The sequence below is a fragment of the Monocercomonoides exilis genome (assembly GCF_001643675.1).
Source record: "Monocercomonoides exilis strain PA203 chromosome Unknown scaffold52-633478, whole genome shotgun sequence".
Taxonomy (NCBI): Eukaryota; Preaxostyla; order Oxymonadida; family Polymastigidae; genus Monocercomonoides; species Monocercomonoides exilis.
Genome location: NW_027150597.1, coordinates 231,509 through 251,705, shown reverse-complemented (window position 1 = coordinate 251,705; position 20,197 = coordinate 231,509). Strand labels below are relative to the sequence as shown.

At 35.7% G+C, this 20,197-nt stretch overlaps 5 protein-coding genes across 5 annotated transcripts; 2 read left to right on the top strand and 3 right to left on the bottom strand.

Annotated features, from left to right (window-relative positions):
- Nucleotides 1-42: 42 nt before the first annotated feature.
- On the top strand, nucleotides 43-5,891 carry MONOS_1551 (uncharacterized protein; the record flags this gene model as incomplete). Its single annotated transcript, XM_067868392.1, has 1 exon — nucleotides 43-5,891. Exon 1 carries the CDS (start codon nucleotides 54-56, stop codon nucleotides 5,889-5,891), a length of 5,838 nt encoding a protein of 1,945 aa, XP_067720635.1. The 5' UTR covers nucleotides 43-53.
- A 576-nt stretch (nucleotides 5,892-6,467) lies between these two features.
- On the bottom strand, nucleotides 6,468-7,842 carry MONOS_1550 (putative transposase tan1; the record flags this gene model as incomplete). The annotated part of the gene is made up of 2 exons (XM_067868382.1): nucleotides 6,468-7,481; nucleotides 7,531-7,842. 2 exons carry the CDS (start codon nucleotides 7,840-7,842, stop codon nucleotides 6,468-6,470), a joined length of 1,326 nt encoding a protein of 441 aa, XP_067720634.1.
- A 1,118-nt stretch (nucleotides 7,843-8,960) lies between these two features.
- On the bottom strand, nucleotides 8,961-9,755 carry MONOS_1549 (putative DDE superfamily endonuclease; the record flags this gene model as incomplete). The annotated part of the gene is made up of 1 exon (XM_067868368.1): nucleotides 8,961-9,755. One exon carries the CDS (start codon nucleotides 9,753-9,755, stop codon nucleotides 8,961-8,963), a length of 795 nt encoding a protein of 264 aa, XP_067720633.1.
- A 5,603-nt stretch (nucleotides 9,756-15,358) lies between these two features.
- MONOS_18191 (uncharacterized protein) lies at nucleotides 15,359-15,762 on the top strand (the record flags this gene model as incomplete). Its single annotated transcript, XM_067871186.1, has 2 exons — nucleotides 15,359-15,457; nucleotides 15,568-15,762. 2 exons carry the CDS (start codon nucleotides 15,359-15,361, stop codon nucleotides 15,760-15,762), a joined length of 294 nt encoding a protein of 97 aa, XP_067720632.1.
- A 1,929-nt stretch (nucleotides 15,763-17,691) lies between these two features.
- On the bottom strand, nucleotides 17,692-18,429 carry MONOS_15098 (uncharacterized protein; the record flags this gene model as incomplete). The annotated part of the gene is made up of 1 exon (XM_067867951.1): nucleotides 17,692-18,429. One exon carries the CDS (start codon nucleotides 18,427-18,429, stop codon nucleotides 17,692-17,694), a length of 738 nt encoding a protein of 245 aa, XP_067720631.1.
- Between the last annotated feature and the right edge of the window lie 1,768 nt (nucleotides 18,430-20,197).

The following is a 20,197-nucleotide window of genomic DNA, read 5'->3' as shown; positions in this document are numbered from 1 at the left end:
CTCATTTTTTCAATACAAAGTATTATTTGCAGATCATCGCAATTTATAAATATATGGAATATCCAGTGACTGCCGACACTGTCCAAGGCCTTATCCAAATGGTAGTGGATAGAGATAAGGCATTAGCCTCCATACAAAAATCCAGAAGCGTTCAAGAGAAACTTGTCATGGGAATTATAAATCAACGTGATTATTTCAGAACTCTTTTATTGAAAAACGGGATAAAAATTTCACCGAAAGAATTATCAGACGTCGTTGTTTCACGTACAAAGCAGGATAACCAGACATCAGAATTATTATCTTGGCCGTCAATCTCTGATTTTGATTTTTCCATAAAAGTTCCTTCAACTTCAGAAGATAAACATGCTCATTCCCATGCCACTCATGATGATTCATCATCATCTGAAAATCCAACTGATGCTTATGCTTCTTCATTTCATGTTGAAAGCGTTAAGCCACAAGTTGAAGAAAAAGGTATTCAAAACGATATTATTTCATTGCAAACAAATGCAGCTGCAAATATGCTGAGAGAAGATGCATCTATCAATAAATTGCAGTCGAAAATGCAAGCAGAACTTAAGATGAAGACTGAGGACATTGAAAAATTAACAGGAAAAATTTTAGAAATAACAAAAAATCTTGAAGCTGAATTAGAACAAAGAAAATTTCTTGAAGAACAATTACAAAACCTTAAGAAAGAAATGACTGTTATTCAAAAGTCGCGTCAAAGTGTTGATATGGAAAATTCTGAACTGAAAAAGAATCAGAATCGACTTCAACTTCAAATAGCGCAATTCGAACAGAAAGCTAATGAAGAAAGCATGAAAAGAGCGAATGTTGAAGCACAGCGCAACGAAGAAATTAAGCGATATCAGACACTCAATGCATCATTCGAAGAATTGAAGCAGAGATGTGCAACTGAGTGTCTGCTTGGCGAAACGACAATGGGAAATAACTCTTTTGAAAGCAGAGCAAAACTTGACGGCTTGTCAAAGGAGCTTGATTCCACAAAAAGTCGCCTGAAAGAAGAGAGAAAGATGTGGATTGAGCATCTGCAGAAATGGGAATCTGAAAAGATTAGCGGGAACAGCAAAATTGAGTCATTGCGAAAGGAATTGATGGAATTGAAGAATGCTTTGCAGGCAAAAGAAGAAGAGGCACGCAAATTGACAACAGAAAAAACTCAAATTATCTCGGAAATGAGACAAGAGAATGAAAAAGCAGTGAAAGCGCAGCAGGAAGCAGAGGAAGAGCTGCAAAAAGTGAAAGAGCAATCACAAGCCCAGCAGTTGAAGATAGCACAGCTGGAGACGTCGCTTGTTGCCCACCCAGCCACACTCGAAGTGGCAGAGCTGGCAGCGTCCAAGAGAGAAGTGGAGAGCAAAGCCACGCTGTTGTCCAATGAGAATGCCCTTCTCTCAGCAAAAGTGCAGCAGAGCAGCCAAAGAGAGGCTGAACTGCAGGCGCTCGTTGAAAGCAGCGAGGCAGCCATTCAAGCGCTGAATCAGACACTGCAATCAGCAGAGGAGTCTTCAAGTGCCTTGGAAAGAGAGCTGAATAAAGTGAAGCAGCAGCTGAGCGAAAGAGAAGCCGAAATGGCTGAAGAGGCAAAGAAGATCCAGGAAGAACACTCCAAACGTGAGGCAGTGCTTATTCTGAGGAGCGAAGAGCTCACGTCGAAAATGGCGCAGCTGGCGAGCGACACGACGCTGCAGGAGAGAGAGGCAGAGCTGGCAGAGGCGAAAAGGCAGCTGGCAGAGAGAGAGGGAGAATGCGAGGTGCTCAAGCTGAACAGCAAGCTGCTCTCGCAGAGGCATCAGTCAGCAATGAAGGAGCTGTCGGCGGAGTCTGAGGCGAGGGCTGTGATGGAGCAGAGGTGGACAGCAGCAGCAGAGGCAGAGAAGAAGGCAGAGGCAGAAAAGGAAGAAGTGGAGGTGAGGCTGGGAGAGGCACAGGCGCTGGTGGAGGTGAAGGAGAAGGAGGTGATGGAAGAGGCAGAGAAGAGAAAGGAGATGGAGAAGACGATTGCTTTGTTAACAGACAATGTGGAAGCGATGAAGAAAGAAAGAGAAGCAGAGCTGTTGGTTGTCAACTTGAAGCTGAAAGAAGCTGGTTTGGCTGAATTGCTGAGTACACAGGAATCGCTGCAGTTGGATTCAAATTCATCTTCTTCTTCTGCTTCTCCATCAAATAACGATGATTCAACATCTTCTTCTTCATCTCCATTGATGCAGTCTGTCATTGCACTCAATAAAGAACTGAAAAATGAGAAGGAACTGAGATTGGCTGCTGAGAAGGAGATTAGCATTCTGAAAGAAGAGTTGGCGAAGAAATCAACCAGAAACAAGATTGAAGCAAATAGAAATGCAGATGAAGACCAAGAAGATGAAGAAAATGAAGAAGGAAAAGGAGAAATCAACTCTTCTTCTTCTTCTTCTCTCATAAATCCATCATCATCATCATCAGAATTGAACGACACCGCCATCTTCTGTGAAAGTAACCGTGCACTCAGAGAAGAGCTGTCTTCACTGCGGCAGCTGGTCTCCACCCTCCAAACACAAGTGGACGAAGCATCTGGAGCTATTGTGGCTGAGAAAGCGAAGGCACAGCACGCAATGGAGATGGCAAGTGCAGCAGAGAAAGAGAGAGACTCGTTTGCAGAAGAGAAGCTGATGTGGCAGCAGCGGATGGAGACGCTCATAGGGCGATACCACGGCATCGAGGAAGAGGCAGAGAAGGAGGCAGAAAGAGAAAGAGAGAGAGAGAAGGAGAGAGAAATACTGGCAGATGCGCTACGCCGCTGTGACGAGCTGGAGCAGCAGCTGAGGCAGGCAGAAGGAGAGAGGAATGCAGCGTGTGTGAGGATTGGAGAAGTGGAGAAAGAACTGTCAAGCGAGAGGGCATACAGTGCACAGACACAGAAGGAGTTCCTGGAGCAGCTGCGGGTGGTGGAGATGAACCACAACAAGCGAATGGCGCAGGCAGCAGAGACAGAAGCGCGGCTGGCGAAGGAGAAAGTATTGTCAGAGAAGAAAGACGCCGCCGCACGTGCGATGAAGGAGGCGATGGGGAAAGCGATGCAGTTCATGCGGGCGAAGCAGAACGAGAACAGGCGCCTGGTCGAAGCATCGCGTCTGCGCGAGGCGAAGTTGGGCGAAGAGCAGAAGCGGTTTGCGCAGCTGGTGGCGCAGCGGGCGCAGGAAAGAGAGAAGTGGGAGGACGAGCACGCAAAAGCAGTGCAGGCGAATGCTCTTCTGTCTCAAGAGGCAGAAAGGTTGAAGGAGCAGCTGAGCGTGATGCAGAGGGGAGAAGAGCAGAGGCTGTCGCAGGCGTCGCTGTGTCTGTTTGATGCGGAGTCGCGTGTGGTGATGCTAGCGATGCAGCTGACAGCAGCACGGGAGGAGAAGAAGATTGAGAAGCAGACAACAGCAAAACTGACTGCTCAAATCAAAGAAGCAGAAAAGGCACTGAGCGAAGTGAGGGCGGCGAATGTGCTGCTCCACAAGCAGATCGAAGAGCAGAAGATTCGCTTTGCACAAGCTGCTGCTGCCGCCGCCGCTGCTTCTGCTTCTGCTCCTCCTCCTTCTGTTTCTTCTTCTTCCTCTGTTTCTTCTTCTTCTCCGCAATATCCACTTCAAATCAAGTCCCCTTCAGTTCATGTGCCATCCCCTTCATTTCACAGCGATGAGCAGACATCCAAACAGAGTCCTTCTCTGTCTCTCTCTGCTTCTTCATCTTCTTCTTCTTCTTCTCAGCAGCAGCATCTCAAGCAGCAAGTTCTTCATTTCACCCCTTCTCCTTCTTCTTCTTCTCCTTCTTCTTCGCCTCCTGCCCCTTCTGTTCGGCCAGCAGCCGTCCCAATCACACCACACTCACAACATCAGCTGCCTTCTTCTTTGTCTTCTTCAACTCATTCACCAACACAGTCAGGAGCTTCGTGCTCTTTGCTGCCTCCGCCTCCTCCTCAGCTTCCCTCTCTCCCTCTCTCTCAGCTGCATCCATCCACACATCTTCCTCAGACTCTACCAAGCACCCCTTCTTCTTCTACTGCTTCTTCTTCTTCCTCTTCCTCTTCCTCATCCACTTCAACCAACCCAGCTTCCTCTCTTCCTGTTCCACAACAGCCTCCCTTACGCTCAACCAATCCGTTTTCTCTTCCCCCTCCTCCTCCTTCTTTCCCTGTCTCCTTCCTCCAGATGCCCCCCACTCCACCTTCTTCATCCATCCAGCAGGCTTCTTTATCTGCTGTTTCTACTGCTTCTGCTGCTTCTTCTCCTTCTTCTCTTTCCATCTCTTTCCCATTCACCAAGCGATCAGCAGCGCAGCCAGCTGCTTCGCTGATTCCTTTCTTTGAGGGGACACAGCCAGCAAACATCACTTCGCCATTCCATCCAATCACAGAAGAGAAGGAAGAGGAAGTGAAAGACAATGAAATGATGATGGAAGGAGAGGAGAAAGAGAGAGAGGACGAGGAAAGAGCACAAAGCGAAGGAGAAACAGAAGCTGAAGCAGAAGCTGAAGTTGAAATGGAAGCAGAAGCAGAAGTAGAAGCAGAAGCAAACGAGGAGCTGTTTTCCGAGTACAAAGAAGAGAAAATAGAACGAGATGTGCATCGGAGGCTTACTCATTTTGCAGAAGGCGATGTGTCGTTGGAGATTCCAGTTCCAAAGGGCATATCAATCAGCATAGCAGAAGAGCCAAGTTTTGAAATGACTGCTCCAATAGAGAATGTTGCACAAGATGCGAATGTCACTCAGGAAGAGCAATCTTTCAATGAGACACGAGAAATGTTTGAGAACGATGCGGATGCGAAGGAAGAAGCAGAGGAGAATGGAGAAGAAGCGAGTGAAAGTGCAGAAAAACAGGAAATGATTGAAGAAGCACAAGAAGATATTGAGCCATTTGAGGAAGAGATTCCACCAGAAGAGGAGGAGAATATGAGGCAAGATGAAGAAGAGATGGAGGAAGATGCACAAGGAAGGATGGAAGAAGAGGAGATGAATGGAGATGGAGATGATGCTGCTGTTGAAGGTTCTGAGGAGCCGGTGGAAGAAGGAGCTGTTATGGAAGCAGAAGTTGAAGACGGGTCTAAAGCAGATGCTGAGGCTGAGGGTGAGGCAGAGGTTGAGGGAGAAGGAGAAGGAGAAGAAGGAGAAGGAGAAGGAGAAGAAGAAGAAGAAGTTAAGACTGAGGAAGTGAATGAGAGTGGTGAAGATAGAGAAGGAATGGCTGGTGGAATGGAAAATGAAGCAGGAGAACAAGAGATGGAAGTGGCTGTTGGTGAGGCAGAGGAAGGCAATGTTGTTTTTGAAGGGCAGGTTGATGAAGAAGCTGATGGAAGGAATGGAGATGAGATGGAGGGCAGCTTGGATGATGAGGAGCCTGAAGAGATTGTGATAGCAGAATCTCAGCAAAGCATTGATGAAATGCCTGAAGATGAAAATGAGATAGAAGATGGTAATGTGAATGAGCACATAGAAGAGAATGATGGAGAAGATGTGGACGAGGCAGAAATCGAAGGAGAGGGGACTGTGGATCCTGATGAAGATGCAGAGGTAGAGGCAGAGGTAGAGATTGAAGCAGAGCCAGATGCAGAAGCAGGAATGGAACCTGAAGCAGATTTGGAAGCCGAAGCTGCAGCTGAAGCTGAAGTTGAAGTCGAGGAGCAGGAGAACCTTGGTTCAGATGGAGGAATTGCAGAGGCAGGATCAGGTGATCGATTTGTGGACGCGGTTAATTTTCAGGTTGAAGGGAATGGAAAAGAAGAGAGTGACTTTTCAAATGGACTTGACCACGAGAACAACGAAATTGTGAAAACGGATGAACTCAATATTATTGCAAACACTCAAGTTAACACTTTGTCTGATGATGTTCCGAATTTTGATGAATGATAGGGAACAAATCATGCAATGACGGTTCTTTCAAACGAACGGAAAGCAAATAAAGAGGAAATGTAGAAATTGAGGATTATCAATCACAAAAGCAGGTAATTTTCAAATAAGAAAATGTGCATCGAATTTTTTTTTTTTCGAATTTCATAACTTTAATTTTTTTTTTTTTTTTTTTTTTTTTTTTTTTTATGATATTTTTTAATTTTTAAATAAATTTTTAATTATTTTGAAAAATTACCAACAGTTTTCAAAAACAATTATTTTGAAATTTTCTTCAAAAGAATGTCCCAATCAGGAGTTGAACCTGAATCTTACCTAATTTAATCAATGATTAGTGGTAATGTGTTTGCCGTTACACCATTGAGACATCTAGTCGGGGAGTTAACCCGCTCGGGGGAGTTAACCCGCTCAGATGATCAAAAGAAGTTAGAACATTTTTCTTTCCACAGTTTTTATTTTTCTCTTCAAAAACAAACAAAAATCGTTGGCTGTAACATTACAGCAGAGTATTATTGGAAATAATTTAAAAAAGGATGAAAAATTATAAAAAGAGCATAAAAAAATTGAAAAACTCAATTATATTCCTATATCGGACAAATCATCAGAACTGAGCCAAATTTTCCCAGATATTGCTCCTTCCGGTGCCCTGTTTGATGATGTGGCAATTTCTGCCCATTCTGGAGGCTTCTCTGGCAGTTGAGCAAGAACAGCATCTGGATTCAATGGATGAAAGCCTGTCACTCTCCAGCTGGCTTTTATTGTAGATGGAAACGAAGCCATTGCAATTGCTTCCTTCAAAACGGAAATAAATTCTTTTCTTCTTTCGCTAGCCGTGTTTGTTTTCCCACATTCAGTTGACTTTTTGAAACATTTTTTCATGTTGGCAAAAATGTACTGATCGTTGGGTTGCAGCAAGTGAGAGGTGTGCGAGGGGAGTTGGATAAGATCAATTAAATTATCTTTGCATAATTTAACGATCTCTGTAGAAAAATGCCCTGTTCCTCCATCCATTACCAAAGCCGCGTGATTATGTTGAAGTCCAATGGCAATTCGCTTTTTGTTTATGCTCGGAAGGATTGCTTTTTGAAATACATCCAGAAAGCATGCAGTTGTCATGTGTCCAGTTGAACATGGTATGAACACTTCATTTTCTGTTGTAGCTTCAATATACTCTTTTGGAATTGTTGAATATGGAATTAGAATTGGAGTTAAATATCTCACTCCATCAGCGCTTGTGAGAAAAACTATGCACGTTGAATTTGGCAGCGAAGGCTCTGGAATGATTGGCTGAACTGAAGAAGAAGACGGAACCACAACATCTTCAGAAGATTTTGAAAAAACAGTTGATGTTTCATCCAAATTGAACAGCAATTGTGGTACAATTTTCACATCAGCAAAGAACTTAGTGACCTTGTCAAAAAAGGGACCAATGGTTTGCTTGGAATTATGTGCAGCACGGCCGATTGGTAACTTTGTTGCTTTTTTCAGAGCAAGTTTTGGATATCTTTCAATGAATCTCTTTGGCCAGTGTTTGTCTACAGATTTGACTTCTTCTTCTTCAGTTCTTTTTTCTCTTCTAATTTCATTTGCCTATAAATTACAAAAAATTAAAAAAACAATAATTCGAAAGCTCACAAACCATTTCTGCTATATCTCTCATTGAATGGAATATTCCTTTATCTGCATCGACTTCCAATCTGACAATTAACCTTTGTTCGTCTGTTTTCGAAAAAAGAAAAGGTCTCCCGGGTTTTCCAATAACGCGATTCTCCTTCTGAGCTTTTTCTGCTCTTTTTAGAGAATGTCTGGAAATAATATTTGCCTGTTCAATTTCCGCCTTTTTGTATCCGCAAACAAGATGCAAGTGAAGACCTTTCTCGTGAGGAGTTTCCAGTTGCCTTGCTTCGCTGGATGCTGCAATTCTGTGGATCTCTAGCTCAATCTTTGACATTTTTTTCCAAACAAAGAATGGGTTGATTTTTGATCATCTGAGCGGGTTAACTCCCCCGAGCGGGTTAACTCCCCGACTATCTTTTTAGTAGAACTCGTTCGAATTTTCCCTGCCGCACCGAATTGATTGAAGAAATTCGAATTAAGTCTGACTTTTTGAATGTTTCTAGCTCAATTCGGTATTTTCTCAATCTTTTTCCAGGCAACTCGAGGATTTTCAAATTTTTTTTGGTTTGTGACTTGTGATCTTAACTTTTTTTGTTTATTAAATTACTTCACCATTATTTTGAGTTAGGTTTTAACATTTGGTTTGTATGTTTATTATATGTAATTAAAACTTTTTATGATCGGTTTTTGGTGTTATGTTTATTTTTTGAACAGTGCATTTGTATCATGTTTTTATGCAATTTTAACGAGTATTAATAACTTATAACCATTTTTAACTAAATTTTTTATATGTTTAGTATAAATATGAAAGTTCTTAATGTTTTAATAATATTTTTTTAATAAATTCAGACATTTCACATTTTTATTTTTTGTTTTGAGTATTAACAATGAAATAAAGTTATTCGATGAAAATTTATTGTATTCTTATATATGTTTTATGTGAAATTAAACAAAAAAACTTATCAACAATAAAATCATATTGTATTTAGATAAAAAGGTAACAAAGGTGAATTGAAAAATATAAAATAGCAAAGAAACTCAGTGTTTTGTGTTTTATAAGCTCTGCAAAGGAGTTTCGCTGACTCTTTTTTCTTTTATTGAAGAACTAGAGGAAGAAGCAGAAGGAAAGGAAGACGATGATGAGGGTTGCTGAAAGCGAAGAGACCTCCACTGATTTGGCAAAAACCAACTTGATAATTCGTCACTATTTCTTTCTATTTCAACATCTTCATCTCTTTCGTTGATTATTATTTCATCTCTCCTTTCCTTTTCTTCGACAGTTTTCTTTTCTTTCTTCTCTTTTTCATCTTTTCTTTCTTTTTCTCTTTGATCTTCCCCAGTTCGCTGCTCTTGGGCTTCAGAATTGCCTGAAAAACATAGTTATGGTAATGTGAATATTAAAATAAGCAAAATAAACATAATAAACATTAATATGGGTAAAAATAAAAAAGTCTAACTATCTTCTGAATAAAATAGAGTTGTGATTGATGATGGTGTAGGAGCTTCAGGATTCAATCTTTTCTTCATATTGACTCGATAGCGTTCATTAGCGATTCGCTTTGCTTCCACTTTCTTCTCATGCGACTGCATCAGATATCCAATGAATCGAGAATTAGCATCTGAGTTGACTGCAGTCAGTGGGTTTTTCAGGATGTGAAAATTCGTCAAACAGCATGCAATTGTTAAATACTCCGCCACTCTTTCCACTTCAAATGGCCATGGACGCCTGAAAACGGCAAAAAGAGTCTTCAACCTCCCAAAAAATCGCTCGACAATTACTCTTTTGGATGCCAATTCGGGTGTTCCGACAGGTTTTGAGATAATTGCACCCAATTCTGGCCTTGCTCCAATGTATGCTGAGTCAGCAAGTATCTTTGCTCCTCCCAATTGACTCTCAAATTGAGGTAAATGATCTTTGAAAAGAACAAAATCATGTGTTGACCCAGTTTGAACGTGACTAATTGTACAAGCAGTACCAATTCGAGGATTAACACCAACTTCCACCTTCACACAGTAAATATGATGCTTTCCACTATAAAATTTCTTTCCATATTCCAACCTCCCACCTGGTCGATTTGTTGGAATTACTGTGCAATCCAAAACAAGACCCACCTCCTTCATTCCTTCAAGACGATCTGGGCGAAAAGTGAGAAATAAATCAGTCAAAGGCACTCTGATGTCTGCAGCAATTCTGTGAAGAAGTCGAATTGTTGCATTTTGAGTGTCATAAAAAGAAGAAGAAAGCATAAATGTTAGTGTAGTGGATCCATGATGAAGAAAAGTGAGTAATAGAAAAAGTTGATCAGAAAAATTGTTGATTGCCTTTTCTTTTCCTCGATGAGGAGATATTTCTTTTTGTAGAAGTTGAAGTAATAAATCGAACTCAAATCGGGCGAAGCCCGTAAAGCGAAAAAAAGCAGTTGGTGTGTTGTCCAAAATATTCAAAGCTCTCTCGATGATTGAAGTGGTTTTTTTTGTTTCTTTGATAGCAGGAGAAGCAGGCATTTTATTTCTTTCTTCAACTCTCTCCAAAACACTCAAAAGTGAAGATTCAGACATTGATCGAAACAGTCAAAAAATGATAACAACAAACACACCCTTTATGTGTAAATATTTTTGTGATCAAAATGGACCCATGATAAAAAACAATGGTTGTGACTAAATCACATTGGAACTTAGTCGATCTTTTTGGAATGATATCAAACTCATACCAAAAAGAAAAAGTTAATGCGATATAACAAAATAAATTCGAATAAGTTCTATTACAGTCAGTTTGTATTTTATTTTTTGATATCGAAAAAACACTCAAATTCAAAAATTGCTTTTTTGATTGTATTGAATTATATAGTTAGTGTGAATAAAAGAGGACACTTTCAATAACTGTGGACAGTTGCATTATCTCAACAACCATTGAAAATTGTATTCGGATAATAAGCTCAACTATTTTTTCATTGAATACAAACTTTTCATTCATTCAAAAATGAAACAACTTATTTCAAAGAACGAAGAAAAAATCTATTTCTATTTTTGGAGATATAAGACGAATCATATTTCTTTGAGTTTCTCCAAAAATAGTAATAGATTTTTTCTTCGTTCTTTGAAACAAGTTGTTTCATTTTTGAATGAATGAAAAGTTTGTATTCAATGAGAGAATATTTGGGTTTATTGCCAAAATTTAACTGTCAACGGTTGTTGAGATAATGCAACTGTCCACAGTTATTGAAAGTGTCCACCATTATTAACACATACTATATTTTTCATAAATTATAAATAAAAATTTGACTCGATTCGAACAAACAAATAATTTCTTTATAGACATGGGTGATTATTTTTGTGAACCTATATTTTCTAACAAAATTTTCTGTTTCAATTTTTGTTATGAATATTTTCAAATGAACCCTGTAATGAAAGAGCTATTTTGTGATGCCTTTTCTATTTTTTCAAGTTAACCTTCAGCTTTTGAAACGATAAATAAATATTTTAAATTTGAATGAAAATTATTTTGCAAATGACAATGAATTTTCATTTAAATAAAAACACCGAAAAAAGGTATGATTTCCAAAATAATCACCCGTATTTAATAATTTCCATAAGTTATCGACATATCTTTGTCGAGATCAGTCGAACGACAAAGATCATTCGGTCGAAAGATCAGTCGGGCGTACAGATCAATCTGTCGAATACGTCTATTTCTTTTGACTTTTTGTTTCCATTTCAGCAATTGTTATTAATCACGATCTGACAAAGTGAAACATTATTTAATAGAAAAAAAGAAAGAATAAAAATATCATAAAATAATAAATCTGTGATGCATTTTTAAATAGTTCACCCAAACCCACATTTTGTTCAACACAAATTCAGTTTTCATATATTTAAGAAAAAAACGCATTATCCAAGAGTATTTGGGTGATAATTTTTGAAATCATAACTTTTTTCGGTGTGTGCATAATTATGAAAACTTTATGAATTCGAAACAAAAATTTTTGTTGAAATGTTTTGTTCATCCAATTGAATCAAAAGACATTGTTTGATATGAAAGAAAGATAGAGATGATTTTTGTAACAGAATTTCTTTTCTTGTTTATTGATATTTATTTAAAAAATAAATTTTTTTACCGAAATTTTTCAACGAAATAATATGATTTCGAAAATAATTACCCATTTTTTGAAAACATTCCTAAATATTAATTTATTGAATTACTTTGTGAGCAAACGTGATATATATGGAAATAACAGAAAAAGGTTCATGAAAGGAATAAAAAGTATCATTGATTTAATTTTTTTATTTGACGAATATGAATAGAAGTCTCGTAGAATTGTCAATCGTGCTGATGAAGATTTTATATAATTTGTGATAATTTTATATATGATAGTCGTTTTGGAACAATGAGGATTTTTTTTATTCAAGCAACAATCGAGCAAAGTTGCAATATCCACTAGATGAACAGAATCGAAAAGGATTTCAAGAAAACATAAAAAGATAAAGAAGAATATGATGACAATGATGAAGATCTGAAAAGAATTATTGAATGAAGAGATAAATTATCATTAAACAAACTTGTTAGTAATTGAATGCCTTTCTTCTTTCTGATTAATAATCTTTCTTTTCTTTTCCATTGTTTCCTTTTTTTTAATTTCTGATCATCTCATCCTTTTCCTTTTTCAAATTATTTATAATCTCAAATCGATTTTCTTCCAACAGAAAGAAACTTGTAGATAAGCATTGGCGCAGAGTCCATTTCTTCCACACCCTGAATGAAAAATGCTTTTCTTGAACACGAGATCTTTTGAAAGCATTGTGAAGTGAAGACAAATTAATTCACATAGAAAGAGTTTGTGTTCATCATACTCTCAACAGGCCAAAGAGGCAGAACGGTCAAAGAATCGAGTGAGGAGGCAATTTCACTGAGGGTTATTATTGAAATCAATAAAAACACATTGCCAAACAGGCATAAGTTCATGAACTTCTCTGACTTCTTCTTGTTGAAGAAGAGCTTTTTTGACTATGAAAAGCACCTGGAGACGAAGGTGGATGTCAGGAGAGGGAAAGAGAACAGCAAATCAGAATGAGATAAAGATTTAAGCTAATGAAAAAAATAAAAATGTTGAGAGAAGGAAGTGTCGCAGCAGACTAAGAAGAAGAGACAGAAGCAACAAAGACAGCACAAGCGACACGCTGCTCTGCGGGGAAAGGTCAAGAACATTCTTCCATTTGAAAAGAATGATCAAGACAGAATGAGAAGCCTTTTCAATTTGACAAACTCAATTTTTACTATTTTATAAACGGAATCTCCTCAACTGTCACAACCAACCAGGAAGCTGCTGATTTATCGCTTCAGAAGGTTTTAAAAGTTCTTTTAAACACATTCGGAAAAACAAATGTTTTATTCGTATTGTCTTCTGTTCTTTCATCCACAATACAGCTGCGTGACTTTCTTTTTCAACTTTTGGGCTATTAAAGAATATACAGAACATGCGGGTGCATCCCAATTCAACAACTGAAGAAGAGCACTTCATATTTCGCTGAATGCATTTTCTTGCAATCGTTGATCTCTCGAAACGAGCACCTCGCATTAAAACTTGTTGGCTGCCTTCGTTTTTGTCACGCTTCTCAGTTGGAGAAGAAAACGGGCTTCAGAATTCCACTGCAAAAAAAAGAGAATATTTTATCCTGTTTGAGACACTTTTATCTGAATGTTTCAGAAAAAGAAACCTGGCTGAAAAAGTGACTTTGTTGTTAACACGAACTTGGTGAACAAAAGTGCACCTGCAGCTTCTCTTGAAAACTCCTCTCATCCCAGATCCTCCGATCATGCTTCATATTACACCAGCATTCAGAATTCTCTTCAATCCTGTGAATTCTCAATATTGCCATCTGCGGCTTTGTTGCAATATCGGATATCACTTCCAGTTCCTTGTTATATTCCCCATTGATGCAAGCAATTTTCACTATGGCAAGCACCATACTTCAAAAGGCAATCCAATTCAATATGATTCATTGGAACTGCTTAACAAAAATGTCAATCTTCATCATGAGCTCCGGATATTCATCATTATCTTTTTCTCAGTCCCTGCAAAGTCGACTTATTATTCTCTTAAGTCTGCTTTGTTTGCTCCTATCTTGGATAAATTGTGGAAATAATGACATCTTATGGTAACCTAAAATCTTATCATGAAACTTATTCCTATCTTGTTTTTTTTTTTCGTTTTTCTTGTTTATTGCAAAAGTTACACTATTTTAATCAATTCTGCAACAGATATAAATCTCATAATTATCCTTTTTATGAACAAGCGAAGTTCAGTTCTTGCTTGCTGGCATCATTCGGTTTGTTGTGCTTCTGATCGATCATTTGAGGAAGAAAAAAGATAGGAGCAAACTGAATGGAACGAATACAGACAACAAAGATTTTATTATTTGTTTATTTTTTTTTTCAATATATCTTAAATGAATTAAAATATGGGTGATAATTTTTCAAATCATACATTTTTTCGGGGTGTTGATTTTTCGAAGATTGTTGATTATTTGAAAGAAAATACAAATATAAAAGAGAAAAAGCATGATAATAGTTTTTTGAAACAAATGTTTTTTCCGAATTGAAGATTGAAATGTGTTCAATAAGCCTTTTAACTTTTCAATTTTTTTTATTGATATTCAAGAAATAATTACGCACCGAAATTTTTGAATGAAAAAATATAATTTCAAAAATTATTTCCCATATTTTCAGTAATCAGCTTTTTATTTTAGTAATTTTATTTCATTTTCGTTAAAAGTTTGATTGATTAAAGTTATTGGAAAAAAAAGTTCATAAAAGTTAAAAACACTTGACTTCTCAGATATTTGAGAATGTACTGAAATGTGATAATCGAGTCGAAATGAAGAGCAGACGCAAGTCTGAAATGAAAGTTTCAAAAATATTTTTTTGAATCATTTGAAATGATTTTGAATAAAAAAAAAAAGAAAGAAAAAAAAAAAAAAGAAAAGAAAAGGAAAAAAAAAATTGAATCAAAATTAAAATTTAATAAAATATAATTGAACAAATAAAAATTGCTAATTTTTTATGATAAAACCACTTCAATTTTAATTTATGATTTATCAAAAAAGCATGTGTGGTTCTGTTATTTTTGAAGAATGACAATTGATCATTCAACCCACACTTACAAAATAATGTTGTGGAAATTAACTATTTATTAGAATGTCTTATTAATTGGGTCAAAGTTTTAAAGAGTAGAATGAATACAAATAACTCATCAATAATTCAAATTTATATTTGGAACAGCTGTCTTCTATCCAAACATCTTGAACGCAATAAAAATTATTCTAAATTCAGTTGCTTTCCAGCTGCTTTAATAAGAAAAAATGCAGGAAACGAATAACACAAAAAAGTTGAAAGGTTTGTGTTTAAATTCGAACATTCATTATTGTTTGTTGCATTTTTTGTTTGTTTCTTAATTTGAAGTGTAATTTTCTTTGCTGAAGCATAACACTGAAATTGATAAAAACACAAATAAAGACAATGAAATGGATGATTGATTAAAAGATGATGAAGAAATAATTCGCGTTTTCACATAGGAACTATTCGCTTAAATACACAAAATGATTGAAGAAAAGAAAGTATTTTTGGAAAATATGTGTTTTATGTTAAAGAATATCGGTATTTATAAAGAGACGAACCACACACATTTTCGAAGTTTTTGAGGAACATCATTAGGAAATAGAATTCAAAAGAAGATTTTTGAAGAAAATGAGAAGAAAAGTCAAGAGAAGGATGCAGACCTTTTGTTTGAAGTTTTCGAAAGCTATCAAATGCTTTTCGACTGATTATCTTCTTAATTATTATCGATTTATGTGTCATGTTTTCTGAATGTTGTGATGAAGAAAGAGAAAATAGAGAAAGTTCGAAAAGAAGGAAAAATGACTTTGATGGCCTTGAGTTGCTTATGACAATAACGGTTTTTTATTTTCATAATTTTTATTAAGATATTTTATATATTCCAATTATTTAATTTTCCTTTTTGAATTGCTTTTGAAATTTGTCGATATCTTGTTTATTTTTGAACAGAAATATGAAAAAGAGCTGTATCTTGAAGTGATAAAGGAAATCAAAGAACATCACGAAAGATGTCGCAACCTGACGATGTTCGGCTTCTTGTTTGCGTTAGGATTTTTGATTGTCTGTTTGGTCAACGATGAAAACTGGGGAAGTGGGATTGCGATGAGCTGCACGTTGGGAGAGATGCAAGGAGAGAATTTTTAGAATTATGGAAAAACAAGGTTTGAGGAGAAAAGAAGAAAAGAAACGAAAGAAGAGTTTATTTGTTTGTTTGTTTGTTTGTTTATTTGTTTATTTGTTTTATTTATTTATTTTGAGAAGAATCCAGACCTAAAAGTCCATTTTTCTCCTTCGCAATTTGTGGAATGAAGAATTTGTGGAATATCAGCAGTATTGTTCAGGCATTTCGAATAGCAAAGGATAATTACAGGAAAAAGTTCGTTCAGTTTATTTATTTATTTAGAGAAGTTGTGATTAACAGAGCTGTGAATGTAGATCACAAGATGAAAGTGGGAGAAATTGATATTTCTTTGAGGAAAATCAGCAGCCTTCGTTGAATGACGAAACGTCATTGGATAACTGGGGTATTTTATGAAGTTTTCAAGGAAATTGAAACAAAAGAAGAAAGAAGAAATAGAAGAAATGAAAAGAAACCCAATCAAAAGTTAAGTTTCCGAAAAGAAGGAAGAAGAAGTTCACGAAGATATGAATATATATTTAAATGAATTTTTTTTTGATTTTCCAAACAGACGATATTATCATGTGTAATATTTGAATGTTTATGATAATTTCGTAAATGTTCTACCAGCTCATTTCATATAATATTGTTGCAAAAAAATAATAATAATAAAAATAAAAATAAAAATAAACTATTCTTTTTTTATCGCTTGACAAAATGGAAAATAATCACTAAAATATTTTAATGAGATTCATTATGCTATTTCAATTTCAAAAAAAAAAAGAAGTGAAATTTCAACGCATTTTCTTTGATAAAAAATCTAATTTATATGATTGTTTCATCTGATTTTTTCGCCTGCAGAAAACTTTTTTGAAATGATCCATGATGAATGGTGCGTTCTTTCTTTCACCTTTTTCCGATAATAATTTCATTTTATTCCAGTGACTTTTCTCTGCTCTTTTCAATTGTTTTTTCTTTCTTTAAGTATTTTCCACTCTTTCCATGGAATCTTCGTTTTTTCACACAACAATAGGAAGGAGAGAAATCCTGAAAGAAAACAATCTTTAAATTAGAAGAAGAAAAAAATATTGAAACTCTTGTGAATCAAGCAATAGGGGTCAAGAATTTTAAATAGTTGGATGAATATAAAATTAATTAATCGCTTTGCCAGCGATTTCAAAATGAAAACATGATTTTCACAAGATTGACGCAGTTATTGAATTATAATAAATCCATTGAAGTTCCATATTCAACGAAATAAATCCGGCAATCATATCATAATTGATGTTATTAGCTCAATAAATTGATTTCATTCGCGTGAATAAACTCATTCTTTTCCAAAGATGAATATCCACATGTTTCTTCCATCATCAAATATCAATTTTACCCCTCAATTTGGAAAACTTTACGCTTTTGCCTGCCATTTTTTCCTTTCCACTATCATCGATGAGTTTGTTGTGATCCTGAGCGAGTAATTGAAAACTTCAAGAGGCACATTCAATGGATATTTATTTTATTTATTCATGATGATGTAATTTTCAATATATGAAGCCGCATTCAAAGAAAGAAAATCAAACAGTGAATGAAAAAACTTAGAAAAAATGAACTGTCTATAACTAACTGCTTTTCAGAAACGAAATTACACTTCTATTTTTATTCAATATCACCTTTTTTAAAAGTTTGAATTTGCTTCTTTCACTGAAAAATGGAGGTTCAATATCTGAAAAATGAAATACCATCGTTCTAAAACCCAGTACTTTTTCTAAAACTAGGGAATATTCTTCTATGATTATTCACACAAAATTTCTTCAAGTTTGAAGTGAATTTTGATAATCTTTTTTGAATAAAAAATCAAAACATCCTGATTAATGACAATCTTTATATTTAATCATGAAAAAGCCAAAACACACACACTTTTTCAAGAAGTTAATTGAATTGGATTGAACAGTAAAAATCTAAATAGTACTGAAATTCTTCGCAAAGTTTGCATCATCATCGTACGAAATTAAAAGTCGCTTTTTCTTAACTTTTCTTTCTCTCAATTCATATTTGTTTGATGATTTCTCATAATTCATACTCTTTTCATTTGGCTCATTTATGTTGCTCAGCAATTTCCTTAACTGATTTCTGTATTGTTTCACTTTTTTTGTGCGCATTTTCACAGGAATGCTGTCATCCTTTCTGTCTTGAAAATTTGAAACAGATGTTTCCTCACTTTCTACTGGCTTCATGTTGCTGCGATCCATATGGCTTGTTCTTGTTTTTATCCTTTTGTTTGTGGGAGAATATTTTCCATACAACTCCGAGTCCCAGTTTGATTTTTCTTCTGTTCTCTGCGAAATGGGTGAACCAGAAACTCTTGACAGAACAGGTGCTGCCATCACAGGCCAAATACCAGTTTTCTGAAACGCGCTTTTTATTGTTGATGGAGATGTTGAAGAAGTGAGTGCTTCAGGAAGAACTTTTGCTAATTCACTTCGAAACGAAGAGGAAGAATGTGGTTGCGGTGGGTTGAAATTGTCATTAAAAGTCTTTTTAAATCTTGCAAATATGCTGCTGTCGCATGGCTGAAGAAGATGAGTGAGATTTGGAGGAAATCTCATCATTATTATTCCTTGTTTATCTGCGCATTTCTCAACTTTTTCATTGATGTGAGAAGGATGGTTATCAAGAAGGAAAACAGCTTTTGGCATATTTAAGAGTTTCATTTTTGTTTTAATCGAAGGAATCCAATGGGAAATCATGATCGTTTCAAAGATTGATGAATTTATCCATCCCGAAGATGATGAGATAAAGCGTATGTTGAATGACGTTAGGGTTCGAAATTCTACTGGAAGCTTTCGACTGGAATACAGAAGAAAAGAAGGCAAAGACGATCCATCAGCACAAACACAGACACAAAGAGTCGAATTTGTTGTTTTGTTGGGAATTGGATGTGACGGAGGAATTTGATTTCTCAAACACACGCACAGCTTGCATGAGCTTTCTCCGCATCTCAAAGATGTTTCATCGAAATTAAATATCCCGTTTTCACCTATATTGAATGTATCCAAAACATTTTTGAATCGATCAAACCATTTACGGATACCATCTGGTGACTGTGCCAACATTTTGGATCGTTCCATCGGTTTGGATAATGCAGATTTGAGTATTTTGTTATGATCGATCAAATAATATGCAGCTGAAATACATGGAAATTTTATTTTTGTTTTTTCCTTAGAGTTTTCTTCATAATAATCTTTCATCTGAATAATAAAAAAAAATTAAAAGAAATAAGAAATTTTAATTTCAAACCATTTTGTAGATATCTTTTACTCGAACAACCTTCCCTTCTGACAGCATAACAAGCGTTTTGTTTTCTATTGTTTCAATCATTGAGTCTGTAATAATGGAAGGTCTTCCATTGATTCCCACTTCTCTGTTATTCTTCTGTGCATTCACTCCTCGATACCAAGAGCCTTTTGAAATTATTCCAGATCCGATTGCCACATGAGGTGACACAACATTATTCTTTTTGATTTCAAAAATTTTCTTTGAAATGCTGCCCAATTTCCTAATTTCAGCACATGCCAATTTTTTTTGAAGGTCTGATGCAGAAAGTTCGCAATGGTTTGTCATCTTTATGGTTTTGATCTTTCGACTAAAATAATGAAATTTTAAAAAAGGAAATGAAATTCATTCGATCAAATATGTTTCATCATAAATAAATTCCATATAATCAATCTTAGAATATTTCTTCATGTTTCACAATTTGCAACGTTGTTGTTTGTCTTCTTTGAAATATTTCGTTGTTTCTTCAATTTTTAGGCAATCATTGACATAAAATGAAAAAATACAATGAAATCCAACTGTTTGAATTTAGAGAACGATTATCTGAATATGGATGAACAAATTTCAGGAATGATTGCGAAATAAAAATGTGATATATTTTTGTTTAGTCCGGGTATTAGAAAAAGTACCGGGTTTTAGAACGATGGTATTTTGGTATTAACTGACAAAAAAGTGAAATTAGAAACATTTTCGAAGCGAAACATACTATAATGCAATTTTGTTTCTTTTTCGAACTGAATCAATTCACTGACTTGATGAAATGTCAGCGACAAAAGTGACTTCCAGCGGATTTTAAAATTCCAAATTTCACTGATCTTGTCACTAAACCATTATCATTGCTTTATTCACCGATATTTTTGTTTCAATTATCAACAAAATATATTTCTTTCTATTTCAGAAAAACTTCATTATCTAAAAAGAGCAAATTTATTTTCAAAAAGAAAACAAAAAAAATCAGAATTTTAAAAAATAATTTATGATCAAAAGAAAAAAAATGAACATGTCGGTCACCTGTGTCAGTTGGTGACGAAAATTTCCACTTGTCGCAGAGGTCTATAGAGAAGAATGAAACAAAATTCAGATTGCTAAAATTTTCGTTCCAAATATGCAGTGATATTTTTATTGAATAAG